Below are 20,145 nucleotides of genomic sequence, written 5' to 3' on the forward strand. Positions count from 1 at the left end.
GCAAAGGGGCAGCATATACGGTAAGACATCTGCACGGAGCATATCCTTTGACCGTTTCCTGTGTCTGTGCCTGTATAGGGATGGAAAGTGATGGAGAGGTGATCATCTGCCCCGTGCAGAACTGTAGCCACTGTGAGACGGGCGAGTGTCATGAGAACGAGGAGGGGACAATATGTTACTGTGACGAGGACCTCGTACTTGCCCCCGACGGTGTCTCTTGTGTCAATGCATCAACAGGTCAGAGACACACACACACACACACACACACACACACACACACACACACACACACACAACCTTTGTAATGTAACAATCAGAGATGTATGTGCCTTGCTCAATTTGATGACTATAATAGAATTCTACATATAAATTCAAACATGATTAACTTTCCTTAAATCATCCTCTTAAAGTAATGTATTAGCAGGGGTTCTATACTTTATTGAATCTTACTCATAGGACATGCTTTTTAATGGTGTAGTAATAATGCACTAATTGTTATAATTTTTTGGATCAATTCTTAGGATAGCTTGTAACTTCAGGTATCTACATTATGTTAGAGGTGAAATCATTGTTCCATATTACTTTTCCAGACTTGGGTCAAAAACATAAGTCACATACTTTTAAAAACTTCAAAGGTTAGTTATATTTTAATGTGTGCTTGATTGACCTTGGAGTTTGCATTTTGTAGACTTTGGTGACCATTGTGCAGCACATGTAAAGTATTGACATAATATGCCATATGCAGGTGCTAATAGAAGTTTATAATGGTTCTTGTCTGGGTAAACAAAGATTCTGAGCCAACACAAAAAATTATCCAACACCAAAAGATGACTGCAACAATAATATATTCTGTAGTGGTTGGCACCAATATCGAACATTTTATATGATATCCTGATGAGGATAGAGGGCGCTATTTACACTTTGGGGGAAAAACGTGCCCAATTTAAACGGCCTCGTACTCTATTCTTGCACGTACAATATGCATATTATTATTACTATTGGATAGAAAACACTCTCTAGTTTCTAAAACCGTTTGAATTTTGTCTGTGAGTAAAACAGAACTCATTTGGCAGCACACTTTCTGACCAGGAAGTGGAAAGTCTGAAAATTATGCTCTGTTCAAGGGCCTGCCTATAAATGGGCATGACACGTATGAGTATACATGCACGTCATACACCTTCCCCAGGATGTCAAGATGCAGTGAGAGAAGAAATGGAGTGATTATCTTGGTCTGAGATGGAATACGTCCTCTTGGAATGACGTGTCACCCATTTTATGTTTTCAGGAAGGCGCGAAGTTGGTCCTGGATTTGCCATCAGAATAGCTGTCGTTATAGGCGATTACTATCTCCGGCTTTGATTTTATTTGATACATGTGACCATATCATCGTAAAGTATGTTTTTTCAATATAGTTTTATTAGATTTTTGAAATTTATTCGGGACGTTAGGCGTGTTGCGTTGTGTGCCTTTGTTCAGAAAGGAGAGCTTCGAGCCACTTGGCCAGTGTGCTCGCTAAATCAGGAGGGAAAAACGATGTTCTAAATCCAAACAACGACTGTTCTGGACAAAGGACCCCTTGTCCAACATTCTGATGGAAGATCACCAAAAGTAGGACCCATTTTGTGATGCTATTTCATATATCTGTCGAACTGTATACTAGTAGTTTTGCGCCCAGATTTTGGGCACTCTCTCGCTATAACGTAAGGTGGATGTCGTAATGAAGATATTTTTAGAATTCTAACACTGCGATTGCATTAAGAACTAGTGTTACTATCATTTCCTATACAACATGTATTTTTTTGTAATGTTTATGAATAGCTATTTGGTCAGAATAGGTGAGAGTCTAATAGAAATATCCGCACATTCTGGGAAAAATAAGCTACATTAGCATAATGGATAACCACTGATTTCAGCTCTAAATATGCACATTTTCGAACAAAACATAAGTGTATGTATAACCTGATGTTATAGGACTGTCATCTGAGGAAGGTTTATGAAGGTTAGTGAAAATTGATATCTTTTGCTGGTTTATTCGCTAACGCTAACGTGCCTATTGCTATCGCTAACGTGCCTTGATGAATGAATGCGGTTGTGTGTAGGCTATTGTAGTAAGCTAATATAATGCTATATTGTGTTTTCGCTGTAAAACACTTAAAAAATCTGAAATATTGGCTGGATTCACAAGATGCTTGTCTTTCATTTCTGTACACGATGCATTTTTCAGAAATGTTTTATGATGAGTATTTAGGTATTCCACGTTGGTCTCTATAATTACTCTGGCTGCTTCGGTGCTATTTTTGACGGTAGCTGTGATGGTAGCTGCAATGTAAAACTGATTTATACCTCAAATATGCACATTTTTCGAACAAAACATAGATTTATTGTGTAACATGTTATAAGACTGTCATCTGATGAAGTTGTTTCTTGGTTAGTTTGGTTGGTTCTTGGTTAGTTAGGTTGGCTTTGTGCATGCTACCTGTGCTGTGAAAAATGTCTGTCCTTCTTTGTATTTGGTGGTGAGCTAACATAAATATACGTGCTGTTTTCGCTGTAAAACATTTTAAAAATCGGACATGTTGACTGGATTCACAAGATGTGTATCTTTCATTTGCTGTATTGGACTTGTTAATGTGTGAAAGTTAAATATTTCTGAAAAATATTTTTTGAATTTCGCGCTCTGCCTTTTCAGTGGAATGTGGGAGGAGTTCCGCTAGCGGAACGCTGGGGCTAGACAGGATATAGCTCTCAGAACATTCACACCAGGCACAATGGGCAATCAGCAAGCAGATGTATGGACTTAAATATCATATAATTTCATGAAATCACAAGTTCAATACAGCAAATGAAAGATAAACATCTTGTGAATCCAGCCAACATGTGCGATTTTTAAAATGTTTTACAGCGAAAACACAACATATATTTATGTTAGCTCACCACAATAGCCTAACACACAACGCCATTTTTTCACCGCAAAGATAGCGTTCACAAAACCCACAAATAGAGATAAAATGAATCACTAACCTTTGAACAACTTCATCAGATGACAGTCTTATGACATCATGTTATACAATACATTTATGTTTTGTTCGAAAATGTGCATATTTATAGCTACAAATCGGGGTTTTACATTGCAGCCATGGTCACAAATGGCACCAAATCAGCCAGAATAATTACAGAGAACAATGTGAAATACAAAAATACTCATCATAAAACTTTTATGAAAAATACATGTTGTACAGCAAATGAAAGATAAACATCTTGTGAATCCAGCCAACATGTCCGATTTTTAAAATGTTTTACAGCGAAAACACAACATATATTTATGTTAGCTCACCACAATAGCCCAAAACACAACGCCATTTTTTCACCGGAAAGATAGCTTTCACAAAACCCACAAATAGATATAAAATTAATCACTAACCTTTGAACAACTTCATCAGATGACAGTTTTATGACATCATGTTATACAATACATTTATGTTTTGTTCGAAAATGTGCATATTTATAGTTACAAATCGGGGTTTTACATTGCAGCCATGGTCACAAATGGCACCAAAATGTCCGGAGAAATTTTAGACAGCCACGTAATCTAACAGAAAAACTCATCATAAACTTTGCTAAAAAATACACGTTGCACATATAATTAAAGATACACTGGTTCTTAATGCAACCACTGTGTTAGATTTAAAAAAATAACTTTAGTACAAAGCACAGCATGCAATAATCTGAGACAGCGCTCAGCCATTCTCCGCCATGTTGGAGTCCAAAGAGTCCACAAAAATACGAAATAACATCATAAATATTCCCTTACCTTTGATGAACTTTCATCAGAATGCAGTGCCAGGAATCCTAGTTCCACAATAAATCGTTGTTTTGTTTTAGAATGTCCATTTCTTCTGTCGAATTAGCAACTTTGGCTAGCATGGTGTAGCGCACGTGTCCATGAAGATTTTACGCATGAACGAAAAATTCAAAAAGTGATAATAAAAGTCGAATAAACTGGTCAAACTCAGTTGAGAATCCATCTTTAGGGTGTTTTTCACAAATATATCCAATAACGTCCCAGACGGAGCATTTCTTCGTGTCTACCTAACGCATTGCAGGCAACGATATGACACACCTAAGTGCGTAGCCGAATACTACCAATATGGCTGACCTGTCACTCCAAAGGCTCTCATTCGGTCCCAGGGAAGGCTAGACACTTCATTCCACGTTCTACTGACTGTTGACATCTAGTGGAAGGCGTATGAAGTGCATACAGATCCATAAATACAAGGCAATTGAATAGGCGATGCCTTTCACAGAGACCCATTTCAGAATTTTCACTTCCTGTTTGGAAGTTTGCCTACCAAATGAGTTCTGTTTTACTCACAGATATAATTCAAACAGTTTTAGAAACTTCAGAGTGTTTTCTATCCAATAGTAATAATAATATGCATATCATATGATCTAGGACAGAGTACGAGGCCGTTTAAATTGGGCACAATTTTATCCAGAAGTGAAAAGGGCGCCCCCTATTTCCAAGAGGTTAAAAGAGCTGTGGAAGTCAACAGAAAAGTTAGTTTTTTTATATAGCCGATATCTAGCATTATCGTATCGCAAAACAATTCAGCTGATATTGGAATAGATTTTCCATATTTGTATCCATCCATAGGATTAGCAATTAGAACTCGTGACCATCACTAATATTCACTTAATTTTGTGATGCTCTTTGTCATGACTGTCCTGTAAGGACCTGAATTGGTCAGATCAGCTTGGCAATGGATCACAATAACCAGACCCTCTCTCACCCACAGAAGAGGGGAGGAGGGAGCTGGTGGGGGATTGACACCTCACCTACTGTAACTTGAAAAGTATATAGACTAGGTGTATGAAGTCTCCATCCTCTACGTTGTATTTTAAACATGACAAATTATGAAAGTATTTTTCTTAAGATAGGAATGTGATTTTAGGAGCCATAAGAGATCATTTGTCTCCTATAAACTTTGCACAGTAAGTAGCCACGCCCCGAGTGAAGTCAGAGAGCATGTCAGCCTGACAGAACCGTCCCTGTTGACCAGAGTGCATAAAAGGATTGGTAAAGAAATTAACATGGAGACCAGAGAGACGTTTTAGCTGCAGCTCACGTCCAAAGTGGTTAGATCTCTGAATATCAACACGATGTAGAGGCGAGAAACTCCCCTCCTGGAAAATCACTGGTACAGCTGATTAGCAGTCCTAAGTAAGGTATCTAGAAAAGCGAATTTAAGTGGGACCATTCTACTACTCTTCAAACCATCCTATTCTACTACCCTTATCAAATCACCGTTTTCAACTACTCTCATCACCAATGGGAACCGTCGAAACGGCTGGCTAGCCTATCATCCAAGGAGCATCTTCCAGAGTGAACAACAGTAGAAGACAGGGGGTAGGGGGGGACACCTTTTGGACAATCAGAGCCTTACAAGCGTTCCGCTGAAATTCCAACACCCTTCCTAAGGAGGGCTGGTACCGACAGAGATCTACAGCGAACAAAGGCATTTAAATGTATATATATTCATGATTTCTTACTACAAACGGGCGACGGTTCGTGTGCAAAGTATATGATTACTGTGAGAATAGTTCCTAAAATGTATCGACGATAAGTGTATCTTTCTCTCTCTATCTACATCTCCTTCGTAACATGCCGCCATATGTTGTGTCAGTCCGCTAGGGACCTTTTCCTAATGTATTAAGTGTGTATGTTTATCCTATGTTATCATTTAGTTAGCTAGTAAATAAATAATTAAACCAATTTGTGTAGTACTGAATTAGTAAGGCTGGGTTTTTGCAGATACAGGAGGTTACGACTGTTCAGAATGATGATATGAGACGAGGTTATGATTAATATGTTGGATGTGATAGAGTTTAATTCGGGAGATGGTAACTCTTTAAACAACCACTCTCGTGGTGCCCCAAATTCCTAATGAGTTAATTGTTACATGATTAATTTAATTGGGTAATAATTAAAGATAGTTAGTTATTTTGATAAATAACAGTCATCAGATGATTGTAAGTAAATTCACAACATCTTCTAATAAGATGTACTTGACCCAGATCTGAACTCTTCTCTCCCCTGGCAGAGGTATTTCCCCTGCCGCCCCAGCCCTCCCTGTCCCATCTGGCCCTGGGTCTGTCTGTGGGGACCTCAGCCCTCATCGCTGCCCTGCTGCTAGCTGTGTCTGGAGTCATGATCAGTGAGTGGTGAAATGCGTCGGATACACACCTATAGTTGTGTGCACACACACACACACACACACACGCAAGCTTACGCGGACTCACACAGGCACACAAACACACAACTTTTGGTGTAAGGCCTATTAAAAACATGTAGGTATCTATACATACTGTGAGAACACAACACACACCATTACATGTGAACACGTTATGTGCGCACAAGCACACGTATGTGCATACACACACGCACCCTCAGGAAGATTGATGCGCACAGACTAGGTACTTTGATGGATCAATGGCTGATCCTTCGCAGACCTAACACGTCATCAGAGTGCGACGTATGTTTGTTGTTGTTGAACGCTGTTGAACGCCGAAACCTGAACTAGAGACCTCGAGTTTAAAAGCTGACAGTAATTTAATATACTTTTATTTTGGATCCTGCGGCTCTGTTGGGCTTAGTTGCTGTGAGCGCTGCTGTCTGTCCCGGGATCCTGCCAGATTCCGCATGGGGGGATAGACACAAAAGCCTAGCTGGCTCTGCGGTTTCAAATGGAGGTCGCTATTGAATGTTTCCAGCGTTGCAGGAGCTGTGTTTACTTTGCTTTGTTCCGGGACAATGTGGACAGTGCTGACTTTCAATGTAGCAACTGCTTGCTTGCGGAGGACTACAGGAGTGAAGTGGCTACTCATAGCAAGCAAGTAGCAAACCTACACAAGGTACTGGGGAATCCACGCCCACCTACTATTTATTTTTCTTCCACCCCAGTAGCCGGACGCCGCTCTGGTCTGGTGGAAGTTTTGCTCTCCACAGCTTACTGGCCGGTGCTCAGCAGGGTTCCATCCCCGAAGGGGTCTCCCCCTTCCCTGGAGAACAGATCTGTTCTCGACCCAACCAACCAGCCATGGAGGTACGTCACTCGCCGTGAAAGTCAAAGAAAGCGTCCTCTGGCAAAAGAGGTCTCCTTTGCCACCCTTGATCCAGAGGTTCCGGCGCCTTCTTCCTTGGGGACTTCCCATTCAAGATCAGATCCAGGGGTACCTGCGTCTTCGTCCTCGGTTCTGTCTCCCTCTCCGGAGGCTTCTACCTCGGGTTCAGATCCTCGAAGCTCCCACCCTCATCAGACCATGAGGCTGCCTGAAAGACCGGCCCATTCAACATCACCAGCTGTCATCATAGGCAGCTTTATGGTGAGAAAAATATTGGTTCCCAAGGCAAAAACCCTGTACTACCCAGGAGCACGAAAACAGGACATCACAAGGCTACTTCCGACTGTTCTACGACAGATGCCGGGTAATTACATTGTCGTAGTCCATGTGGGGTTAAACAACATCAGGAGGGCCAGCACGGAACATTTGAAAATTGATTTTAAAGACTGATTCTAGCATTAAAAGACTCTAAAAAACTGCCAATCATTTCAGGTCCAGTACCATCGTTGGGCCGCGTGTGTGAAGATTACTGCTGGCAAAAGATTACTGTAGCTCTGCTGGATTCACTTTTATAGATAACTTTGACACCTTCTGGAAACAGAAGATAGTCTACAGGAATGACGGAGTCCATCCAGATCATCTTGGCTCCACGCATTTCAAGGCTGCGTTGAAACAATGACTTTTCAATGATCCAAGACCAGCTTAGTTAATCCCTGCCATTGTGACAATGAGTCTTCATAATGCTGCATCTAATGTACATGATCCTAGGGGCATTGGCAAACGCTATGTAAGTAACTTCATTTATGTGCCCCTAATTGTACCGGATACCTTTGTTAATCAAGTAAGGCAGCTTTTGTATGCAGTAATAATGAGGCCTATGAACCAGAAGAACTGAGGTGGTGTGCCCTAGTAGGAAGACCACTTTGTGCAGCTTACCCTGCACTATCTGCTCCAATATAAATAACATGAGCAAGTCTACTTCTGATAAGCTTCCCAGTAAAGCATTAAAAACAATAAAGCAACCAAGAAAAGTGCTACAAATAGCTCATACTAACATATGCAGCCTGTAACAGATGACATTCAAATTCTGACTATATCTGAAGCTCACTTAGAAAATACCTTTGATGATACAGTGGTAGCAATACATGGTTACATAACATCTACCTAAAAGACAGAAATGCCAACGGGGGAGGTGTTGCGGTCTATATTCACAACCACATTCCTGTAAATCTTAGAGACGATCTAATGTTCAATACTGTAATTACTCTGCTGATCCTGATGTCCTAGCCTTGTCTGAATCCTGGCTGAGGAAGGCCACAAAAAATTCTGAAATCTCCATCCCCAACTACAACATTTTCCGTGAAGATAGAACTGCCCAAGGGGGCGGAGTTGCAATCTACTGCAGAGAGAGCCTGCAGAGTTCTGTCTTACTATCCAGGTCTGTGCCCAAACAGTTCGAGCTTCTACTTTTAAAAATCCACCTTTCCATAAATAAGTCTCTCACTGTTGCCACTTGTTATATACCGCCCTCAACCGCCTGCTGTGCCCTGGACACCATATGTGAATTGATTGCCCCCCATCTATCTTCAGAGTTTGTACTGTTAGGTGACCTAAACTGGGATATGCTTAACACCCAGGCCACCCTACAATCTAAGCTAGATGCCCTCAATCTCACACAAATTATCAAGGAACCTACCAGGTACAATCCTAAATCTGTAAACATGGGTACACTCATAGATATCATCCTGACCAACTTGCCCTCCAAATACACCTCTGCTGTCTTCAAACAGGATCTCAGCGATCACTGCCCCATTGCCTACGTCCCTAATGGGTCCGCGGTCAAACGACCACCCCTCATCACTGTCAAACGCTCCCTAAAATACTTCAGCGAGCAGGCCTTTCTAATCGACCTGGGCCGCGTATCCTGGAAGGATATTGACCTCATCCCGTCAGTAGAGGATGCCTGGTTGTTCTTTAAGAGTGCTTTCCTCACCATCTTAAATGAGCATGCCCCATTCATAAAAAAGAACAGATATAGCCCCTGGTTCACTCCTGACTTGACTACCCTTGACCAGCACAAAAACATCCTGTGGCGTTCTGCATTAGCATCGAATAGCCCCCGCGATATGCAACTTTTCAGGGAAGTCAGCACCAATATACATTTAGGAAAGCAAAGGCTAGCTTTTTCATACAGAAATTTGCATCCTGTAGCACTAATTCAAAAAAGTTTTGGGAAACTGTAAAGTCCATGGAGAATAAGCGCACCTCCTCCCAGCTGCCCACTGCACTGAAGCTGGGAAACACACATCGCATTATTCTACAGCTGGCCATGCTTTCCACCTGGCTACCCCTACCCCGGCCAACAACTCTGCAACCCCGCAGCAACCCCCCCCCCGTTTCTCCTTCACCCAAATCCAGATAGCTGATGTTCTGCAAAATCCGGACCCCTACAAATCAGCTGGGCTAGGCAATCTGGACCCTCTCTTTCTAAAATTATCCGCCGCAATTGTTGCAACCCCTATCACTAGCCTGTTCAACCTCTCTTTCGTATCGTCTGAGATCCCTAAAGATTGGAAGGCTGCCGCAGTCATCCCCCTCTTCAAAGGGGGAGACACTCTTGACCCAAACTGTTACAGATCTATACCCATCCTGCCCTGCCTTTCTAAAATCTTCGAAAGCCAAGTTAACAAACAGATCACTGACCATTTTGAATCCCACCATACCTTCTCCGATATGCAATCTGGTTTCCGAGCTGGTCATGGGTGCACCTCAGGCATTCTCAAGGTCCTAAACGATATCATAACCGCCAACGATAAAAGACAGTACTGTGCAGCCGTCTTCATCGACCTGGCCAAGGCTTTCGACTCTGTCAATCACCGCATTCTCATCGGCAGACTCAATAGCCTTGGTTTCTCAAATGACTGTCTCGCCTGGTTCACCAACTACTTCTTAGATCGAGTTCAGTGTGTCAAATCGAAGGACCTGTTGTCCGGACCTCTGGCAGTTTCTATGGGGGTGCCACATTCTCGGGCCAACTCTTTTCTCTGTATATATCAATGATGTCGCTCTTGCTGCTGGTGATTCTCTGATCCACCTCTACGCAGACGATATCGTTCTGTATACATCTTTCCCTTCTTTGGACACTGCAGAAATAGAGATAAAATTAATCACTAACCTTTGATGATCTTCATCAGATGACACTCATAGGACTTCATGTTACACAATACATATATGTTTTGTTTGATAAAGTTCATATTTATATCCAAAAACCTCAGTTTACATTGGCGCCATGTTCAGAAATGCCTCCAAAATATCCGGAGAAATTGCAGAGAGCCACGTCAAATAACATAAATACTCATCATAAACTTTGATGAAAGATACATGTTTTATATAGAATTAAAGATACACTTGTTCTTAATGCAACCGCTGTGTCAGATTTCAAAAAGCTTTACGGCAAAACACAATATTCAATAATCTGAAAACAGCATTCAGCCACAAAAGCAAGCCATACAGTTACCCGCCAAATTGTGCAGTCAACAAAACTCATAAAAAGCATTATAAAGCTTCACTTACCTTTGCTGATCTTCGTCGGAATGCACTCCCAGGACTACCACTTCCACAATAAATGTTTGTTTTGTTCGGTAATGTCCATCATTTATGTCCAAATAGCTATTTCTGTTAGCGTGTTTGGTAAACAAATCCAACGTCAGGAAGCGCGTTCACTAAAAGCTGATGAAATGTCAAAAAGTTCCGTAACAGTCAGTAGAAACATGTCAAACAATGTATTGAATCAATCTTCAGAATGTTAACATAAATCTTGAATAACGTTCCAACCCGGAGAATTACATTGACTTCAGATGAGCGATGGAACAGAGCTCCCTCTCATGTGAACGCGCATGGTTTGAGCATGGTCAGGTCATGGCAAACCTGACTAATTCCCCTCTCATTCGGCTTCACAGTAGAGGCATCAGACAAGGTTCTACAGACTGTTGACATCTAGTGGAAGCCGTAGGAAGTGCAAACTCATCAATATCTCGCTGTGAATTCAATAGGATCTTGGTTGAAAATCGACCAGCCTCAGAACTCCCACTTCCTGTTTGGATATATTCTCAGGTTTTTGCCTGCCATATGAGTTCTGTTATACTCACAGACATCTTTCAAACAGTTTTAGAAACTTCAGAGTGTTTTCTATCCAATATGAATAATAATATGCATATATTAGCAACTGGGACTGAGGAGCAGGCAGCTTACTATGGGCACCTCTGTGCACCTTTCATCCAAGCTACTCAATACTGCCCCTGCAGCCATAAGAAGTTAATCTGCCTCACCTAAAGCCATTCTTGTGTGAAGCTGCTATAGACCACCAAGTGCTAACAGTCAGTATCTGGATAATATGGAAAATTCTTGATAATGTATGTGATATCAACAGAGAAGTATATTTTCTGGGTTTAAATATTAATATTAATATATTAATAAATATTTAAATATTGACTGGCTTTCATCAAGCTGCCCACTCAAGAAAAAACTGTAACCAGTGCCTGCAACCTGGTTCAGGTTGCCAGTCAACCTACCAGGGTAAAGTCCCAAAGGCTGGGCCTAATATATTGTATAAGAGGTCATACAATAAGTTTTGTAGTGATTCATATGTTGATGATGTAAAAAGTATTTGCTGGTATGTGGTTTGTAATGATGAGCAACCAGGTACTGCACTTGACACGTTTATGAAATTGCTTATTCCAGTTACTAACAAGCACACACCCATTAAGAAACGGACTGTAAAAGCTGTTAAATCCCCTTGGATTGATGAGGAATTTTAAAAATGTATGGTTGAGAGGGATGAGGCAAAAGTTATGGCAAATAAGTCTGGCAGCCCAACTGATTGACAAATGTACTGCAAATTAAGAAATCATGTGACTAAACTAAATAAAAATAAACTATACTATGAAACAAAGATAAATTATATACAGAATGATAATAAAAAGCTTTGGGGCACCTTAAATTAATTTTTGGGGAAAAAAGCCAACTTGGCTCCAATATTCATTGAATCAGTTGGCTCATTCATCACAAAGCCCACTGATATTGACAACTACTTTAATGACTTTTTCATTGGCAAGATAAGCAAACGTGGGGATGACATGCCAGCAATAAACACTGACACCTACATATCCAAGTATATCGGATCAAATTAAGAAAGACAAGAATTGTACTTTTGAATTCCGTAAAAAATTGTTGTTATCCATCAACAATGACAAGCCACCGGGGTCTGACAATTGGATGGAAAATTACTGAGGATGATAGCAGACAATATTGCCACTCCTAGTTGCCGCATCTTCAGTTTAAGCCTACTAGAAAGTGTGTGTTCTCAGGCCTGGAGGGAAGCTAAAGTCATTCCGCTACCCAAGAATGGTAAAGCCCCCATTATTGGCTCAAAAAGCTGACCAATCAGCCTGTTACCAACCCTTGTGTTTGACCAGATAAAATGCAATTTCACAGTAAACAACCACGTCATCAACTTTAAGAAACATGGGCAGCTATGAGGAGGAGGGTTTATTCTCCAGATCTTTAACCATTTTCCAGAACTTCTTGGGTTTAGACCCACAGAGCGAGAGCTGCTCCATAAAGTAACTAACTTTGGCCTTCTGGATACCCTGAGTGCACTTATTTCTCATTTGCCTGAACGAGAGCCAGTCAGCCTGAGTATGCGTGTGCCGAGCCTTTCGCCAAATGCAATTCTTGTGTTGGAGTAACTCTGCAAGTTCACAGTCGAACCAGGGGCTGAACCTGTTTTTAATTCTCATTTTGTTAAGGGGGGAGTGTTAACAATATCACTGAAAATATAAAAAAAGAAGGTCCAAGCGTCTTCAACAGAGGGGATCAAGCTGATTCTATACCAATTTACAGAGGCCAGGTCATGAAGGAAGGCTTGCTCAATATAGTTTTTTAGCAAGCATCTATGACAAATTAGGACAGGTCGTTTCACTGAGCAGCCATTACGAGCACAGGCTGTAAAACAGTGATCACTAAGGTCATTACAGAAAACATCAGACTGATACCTATCAGGATTATGTGTGAGGATAATATCGGGGAGAATAGCCTTTTCTGTGTTTGGAGTCATACCTTGTGGGATTGGTAATAATCTGAGAAAGATTTAGGGAGTCCCATTGCTTTAGGACTTGGTCAGGTGGTTTAAGCATGTCCCCGTTTAGGTCACCTAGCAAGACAAATTCAGACTTAGTGTAAGGGGCCAGGAGAGAGCTTAGGGAGCGTAGGGTACTGATGGAGGACGATAACACCCAGCAACACCCAGCAACACCCAGCAACAGTCAACAAAGAGCTATTTGAAAGTTTAACGCTTAAAACCAGCAAATCAAATTGTTTGGGGACAGACAACCGAGCACTGAAGGTGATCCTTGGCAAAGATTGCCACCCCCCCCCACCTTTTTTAAATGTTTGTATTTATTTTACCCCTTCGTGGTACCCAATTGATTGTTACAGTCTTGTCTCATCACTGCAACTCCCATACGGGCTCGGGAGAGGTGAAGGTCGAGAGCCGTGCGTCCTCCGAAACACAAACCAGCCAAGCCCCACTGCTTCTTTACACAATGCCCTGCTTAACCCGAAAGCCACACCAATGTGTTGGAGGAGACAGCGTGCATTGCGCCCGGCCCGCCACAGGAGTCGCTAGTGCGCGATGGGACAAGAACATCCCTGCTGGCCAAACCCTCCCTAACCCGGACGACGCTAGGCCAATTGTGCGTCGCCCCACAGACGTCGCAGCCAGCTGCGACAGAGCCTGGGCGCGAACCCAGAGTCTCTGGTGGCACAGCTAGTGCTGCGATGCAGTGCCCTAGACCACTGCGCCACCCGGGAGGCCATCAATTTCTAATTTTGACTTGGCTGCTAAGACTTTTGCCATATTTCTTTGAGAAAAAGCCTCACCCAGTTCATCATCAATCCATGGAGATGGATGAGCACCAACTGTACTCTTTCTTATAGGGGCATGATGGTCCATTACCTCAGTGAGCAAATAAATAAAACATTCTGTAGCATGATTTAAATCATCCTCTAGATAAATCAGCTCCCAGGGTACAGCAGCCAAATCATTTAGAAATAGCTCATGATTAAATGTCTTCTCTTAACCACAATCCTAGGGGGTTTCTTTGGAACCTTGGTGTTCATGGTTATGGTCACAATATTATGGTCTGTCCAGCCCACTGGCATTGATCTGGCTTTTAAGCATTGGAATGGTATATTACAGAACATCAGATCAATGCATGTGTCTGAACGATGACCCAACTTAATTGATGATCTAGTAGTATCATTAACCATTTGTTTCAAACCACAGTTCTTGGCATATCTCATCAATTTTGTTCTATTCAAATTATTGTGATCCTTCCAATTTATATTAAAATCACCCAAGATAAATACATCTCTGTTGCTATCTGTGGCCTGGTCAAACCCAGTACATAAGTAATCCAGATAGGACACCTTAGAGCTAGGAGGTCTATACACACATCCCACCAATATGGGTGCCTGGTGAGGCAGATGTACCTGAGACCATAGTGCCTCTACTTGACATACATTAAGGTCATCCCTTCTCTTAAAAGGTATATGATTCTGAATGTACAGTGCTACACCCCCACCATTCCTATTCCTGTCCCTTCTAAGTAGACTATATCTATGATTCCTGTCCCTTCTCAGTAGACTATATCTATGATTCCTGTCCCTTCTCAGTAGACTATATCTATGATTCCTGTCCCTTCTCAGTAGACTATATCGTTGAATGTTCATTTGCCCATCATTTACAGATGCATCTAAATGTGTTTCGGTCAAAGCCAAAATATGAAAATTATTTATGTTGACCAAGTTAATAAAAACCTAATGTATTTTGTTAGGAAGGCTACATACATTAACATGAGCTATATGCAGCCCTTTCCTTATCAAGTGGATGTAATGCCCGGGGTGTAGTGGAGGAAAGAGTCAGACGCAGGAGACAGAGAGTTCAGTAGCGTAACTTTTAATCACCACAAAGGTGAAACACGACGCCACTCCAATCAAATGCCCCAACATACAAGGGGAACAAAAAGTTCAGAAAATACAACTAGCACGAACCGTGACATACACGCATGTACAAACAGTGTAACGTCCTGACCAGAGTTCTTATGTGTTTTGCTTGTTTAGTGTTGGTCAGGACGTGAGCTGGGTGGGAATTCTATGTTGTGTGTCTAGTTTGTCTGTTTCTGTGTCCAGCCTAATATGGTTCTCAATCAGAGGCAGCTGTCAATCGTTGTCCCTGATTGAGAATCATATATAGGAGGCTTGTTTTGTGTTGGGATTTTGTGGGTGATTGTTTCCTGTCTTCTGTCTTCGTGTTCTGCACCAGATAGGACTGTTGTCGGTTTTCACATTTATTGTTTTGTTGTTTGTAGTGTTCACATATTCTTTATTAAATTATGTTGAACACTAGCCGCGCTGCGTTTTGGTCCTCTCCTTCATCCCAGGAAGAAAACCGTGACAAACAGTACACAAAACAATCCCGCACACCCAACAGGCGGGCCTGCTGGGTAATAAAGCCCTACTAATCACCCTAACTAAAAACAGGTGTAACCAATAAACAAAAAAGGAGGGGGAGGAAAAAGTCAGTGGCAGCTAGTAGGCCGGTGACGACGACCGCCGAGCGCCACCCGAACAGGAAGGGGAGCCACCTTCGGTAGGAGTCGTGACAGTGGAGATCAATAGAGCACGTATTCCTTATAGTTGAAGTTGTCATGATACACTACAACACACAAACTCAAATTTGAACATTAAATTAAAATAGCCAGGGAGTTACTCCAGAGTCCCGATACAATTGCCCGTTGATATAAAGTTTATCCATCACCATGGAGACTCGTTGAAGGTTAACTTCAGTATTCTAAACACTCTTTCTTAACCATGTCTTAGTAAGGACCAACACATCTGGATTGGACCTGTGAACCTACACTTTCAATTGATCCATTTTAGGTAATAAGCTTCTAGTGTTAATGTGCAGGAAACCCAGGCTTTTACGAGAGCAGAAATCAGTGAAACAGCTATTAGAGCACAAATCAGAATTGGGGCAAGCAACAGTAGATGGGCCAGGGTGTACATGCACATTTCCAGATATCATCAACAGTAGTACAATCAAGGCACGCCAGAGGACAGGGAGAGCTCTGCAATGTTGATTTATGACATTTGAATGTGCATTATATGGCAACAAAATCATATACAGCAATTTCATCAGGTAACATGAATACAAAGCCGGCGAGAGGTGGTTAGAATATGATGGGAGGCCAAAAGTCTGTGTAAGCATTAAAGAGTCAGAGTCCCGAGTGTGGGAACAAACATAGTCTGTCCCACAGTTAGGTAAACCGTGGGACTAAGCAAATTGCCTACCAGTAAGGTATGTCCCTTGTACCTTTAGGTACAGATATATAATTGTACCCCAGTTCACACCTCAGATAGTACCTTTCTTACATACAGTGCATTCAGAAAGTATTCAGACCCACATTTTGTTACGTTACAGCCTTATTCTAAAATTGATTTAAATAAAAAATAAAAACTCATCAATCTTCACACAATACCCCCTAATGACAAAGCAAAAACAGGCTTTTCTGTACCTTTTTATAACTTTCTTCAATATATTGCTTTTCTGGTTAGTACCATCAAGAGTTGAGGGTACACAAAATATGTGTGTACCCTAGGAAACAGAAATGTTCCTTCACTGTATGTTGAGAGTGTGATAATTAATCAAAAAAATGTTGGATACAAAAATGTACCATTCTACTCTTTATCCGTACATGTACACTAAAAAGTATTGAACAGTACCATGAGATCATAAAGTACATTATGTGTATTTTTACATTTTTGTATGTCAGGGAACAATTCCATACCCTTATTTATAAGAGTAGGGTGTGTGTGTCTTTGTGTGTGTGTTAGTCAAGCTGCAGGTAGCCCGTCCGCAACCGCCCGACTATATGTGAATAAGTGAAAATCGGGTGCCCACACTCAACCTGCAAATATAGAAACTGCGCTGTACAGTCAGTGATGGCAGACCGATTTTTAATGACAGAAGAGAATCTGAATTGATCTAATCATAGACAAGTTGACTAACAAATAGCCTGCCAAAATGTCAGAAATTATTAAGCAGAAGTCTATTTGTCTATAATTAGATAAATGCAGCTTCTCTTCTGTCATTACTTGTTGCCGTAGGCGACGCGTGAGTTTCAAGTTTGGGGAAGCTAATTTTCAGCATAAAAATGCAACTTTATAATAAAGCATTCCATGCATCATCGAATTTTAAGACTTATGTAAGATAAACTAATGTGTTCAGTAGATGCGATTAGTCATAATTTAGGCTAATTATATAACTTAATCACTGTTTGCAATGAAATACTTCAATGCATGACTGAGCATGTAGTGGGGAAGAATAGGCCTAGGCTATAGGCAAGATACGTTTCGACTACACTTAATGTGACTGCAATTCCACTACATTTTTTATGACTGGAGACATTAGCAGAATCTTTTTAAATACGACTAAAATTACAGGATAGCCTACTGTAATGAACACTCACGGAGAAAAAAGTGTAGATTCACGCTCAGAGAGCAGCAGATGTTTATTAAGCCTTCACAGAAGGCAGGAATCGTGGTCACGGGCAATGGTCAAACAAAGGTAGGCAGTCAAACTCAATCAATACCTCACAACAGTACAAACAGAAAGAACTGAACTAAATATGCCTGGCTGGCCGCTCTACTTTTCACTGAGTCGCAACTCGAAAATCATCTATTTGTTAGGCTTTAGGATGGCTGATAATAATGGCTGGAACAGAGTCAATGGAATGGTATCAAGCACATGTTTTCCATGTGGTTGATACCATTCCATTGAATCTATTACAGACATTATTATGAGCCGTCCTCCCTTCAGCAATTTCCACTGTTAAGTACCCATCTGAACAGCAGCCTACAGTTTCCTTGACGTGCTATTTTGAAGTCCCCGTCTTTTCAAGGCACAGATCTGGGGAAGGGTACCAAAACATTTCTGCAGCATTGAAGGTCCCCAAGACCACAGTGGCCTCCATCATTCTTATATGGAAGAAGTTTGGAACCAATAAGACTCTTCCTAGAGCTGGCTGCCCGGCCAAACTGAGCAATCAGGGATGAAGGGCCTTGGTCAGGGAGGTGACCAAGAACCTGATGGTCACTCTGACAGACCTCCAGGGTTCCTCTGTGGAGATGGGAGAACCTTCCAGAAGGACAACCATCTCTGCAGCACTCCACCAATCAGGCCTTTGTGGTAGAGTGGCTAGACGGAAGCTCCTCCTCTGTAAAAGGCGCATGACAGCCCGCTTGGAGTTTGCCAAACAGCACCTGGTCTGATGAAACCAAAATTGAACTCTTTGGCCTGAATGCCAAGCGTCATGTCTGGAGGAAACCTGGCACCATTCCTATGGTGAAGCATGGTGGTGGCAACATCATGCTGTGGGGATGTACTTCAGCGGCAGGGACTGGGAGACTAGTTAGGATCGATGGAAAGATGAACGGAGCAAAGTACAGAGAGAACCTTGATGAAAACCTGCTCCAGAGCGCTCAGGACCTCAGACTGAGGCTAAGGTTCACCTTGCAACAGGACAACGACCTTAAGCACACAGCCAAGACAACGCAGGAGTGGCTTTGTAAAAAGTCTCTGAATGTCCTTGAGTGGCCCAGCCAGAGCCCGGACTTGGACTCGATCAAACATCTCTGGAGAGACTTGAAAATAGCTGTGCAGCGACGTTCCCCATCCAACCTGAAAGAGCTTGAGAGGATCAGCAGAGAAGAATGGGAGAAACTCCCCAAATACAGGTGTGCCAAGCTTGTAGCGTCATACCCAAGAAGACTCAAGGCTGTAATCGCTGCCAAAGATGCTTCAACAAAGTACTTAGTAAAGGGTCTGAATACTTATGCAAATATCATACTTTAGTTTTGTATTTGTAATAAACTTTCTAAAAACCTGTCATTATGGGATATTGTGTGTAGTTTGAAGAGAGGAAAAAACAAGCCTTCTAAATGTCTTATGGAGGCTTTATTATTTATGAAGCCTTAATAAAATATACTCCATTTAAAGAGTGGGCAAATAAGTATGTCTTCCTGCTCACTTTGTCATATTGTTGCCATTTTGAAAAAAACATAGTTTTTTTAAAATAGTGCTTAATTTTCAGATCTACAGTATCACCACATATTAAGTGAAATGCACAAGTGGTTTTGAATGACTTCAGTTGATCCTAGAGACATGAAACTTTCACGATACAATAACTTGATTTTCCATTGGCATGGAAATATTTTTTTTTAGGTCACCATACAGCAGTGGTTCCTATCCTTTTTCAGTTACTGTAGCACCAACTGAATTTAGCTCTGCCCGTAGTACCCCTGAAGTACCCCATCGTGTGCATTTTACCTGTAGGCTTATGGTATCATAAGTCTTCCCAAGCATCCCCTGTGGATAGGCCAAGTACCCCCAGTGGTCCTAGTACCCCTGGTTGAGAACCACTACCATACAGAATACACAAAATCAATACACTATAATACAACATACAAGGGCACTGCACATGAAGGGGAATGACTGCTTTCAATTTATGTGAAAAATAATCCAGGACGCCGACATTGCTCATATTTGACATCCCTTCACATATCTGTCCATGTTTCCTCATAATATATTAATATTCTTGTCTATGCAGTGTACAGACGGAAGCACATAGAGCTACAGTCCATTCAGCTGGAGCTCCAGAGCCCAGACTGTAAACTGAGCAAGCTGAGGGCCTCCACCATCATGACCGACTACAACCCCAACTACTGCTTCGCTGGGAAGACCGCCTCTGTCAACGACCTGAAGGAGGTGCCCCGACGCAACATCTCCCTCACCAGGTAAACTAGCCTGTAAAAATTGTCATAAACAACTTCAATGTAATATATTCCATTTGGCAGATGCTTTTATCCAAAGCAGCTTACAGTCAAGCGTGGATAAATGTACTG

The 20,145-nt window shown here is 41.7% G+C and overlaps 1 protein-coding gene across 1 annotated transcript in view; it reads left to right on the top strand.

The window, feature by feature from the left end:
* Positions 1-20,145, top strand: part of alk (ALK receptor tyrosine kinase) — a 140,829-nt gene that overhangs the window by 89,350 nt on the left and 31,334 nt on the right. Inside the window, exons 13-15 of the mRNA XM_038967373.1 lie at positions 79-221; positions 6,104-6,215; positions 19,851-20,037. Of these exons, the coding sequence (XP_038823301.1) occupies positions 79-221; positions 6,104-6,215; positions 19,851-20,037 (442 nt within the window). The remainder of the gene's footprint in view (positions 1-78; positions 222-6,103; positions 6,216-19,850; positions 20,038-20,145) is intronic.

This window comes from Salvelinus namaycush, chromosome 28, assembly GCF_016432855.1.
Source record: "Salvelinus namaycush isolate Seneca chromosome 28, SaNama_1.0, whole genome shotgun sequence".
Taxonomy (NCBI): Eukaryota; Metazoa; Chordata; class Actinopteri; order Salmoniformes; family Salmonidae; genus Salvelinus; species Salvelinus namaycush.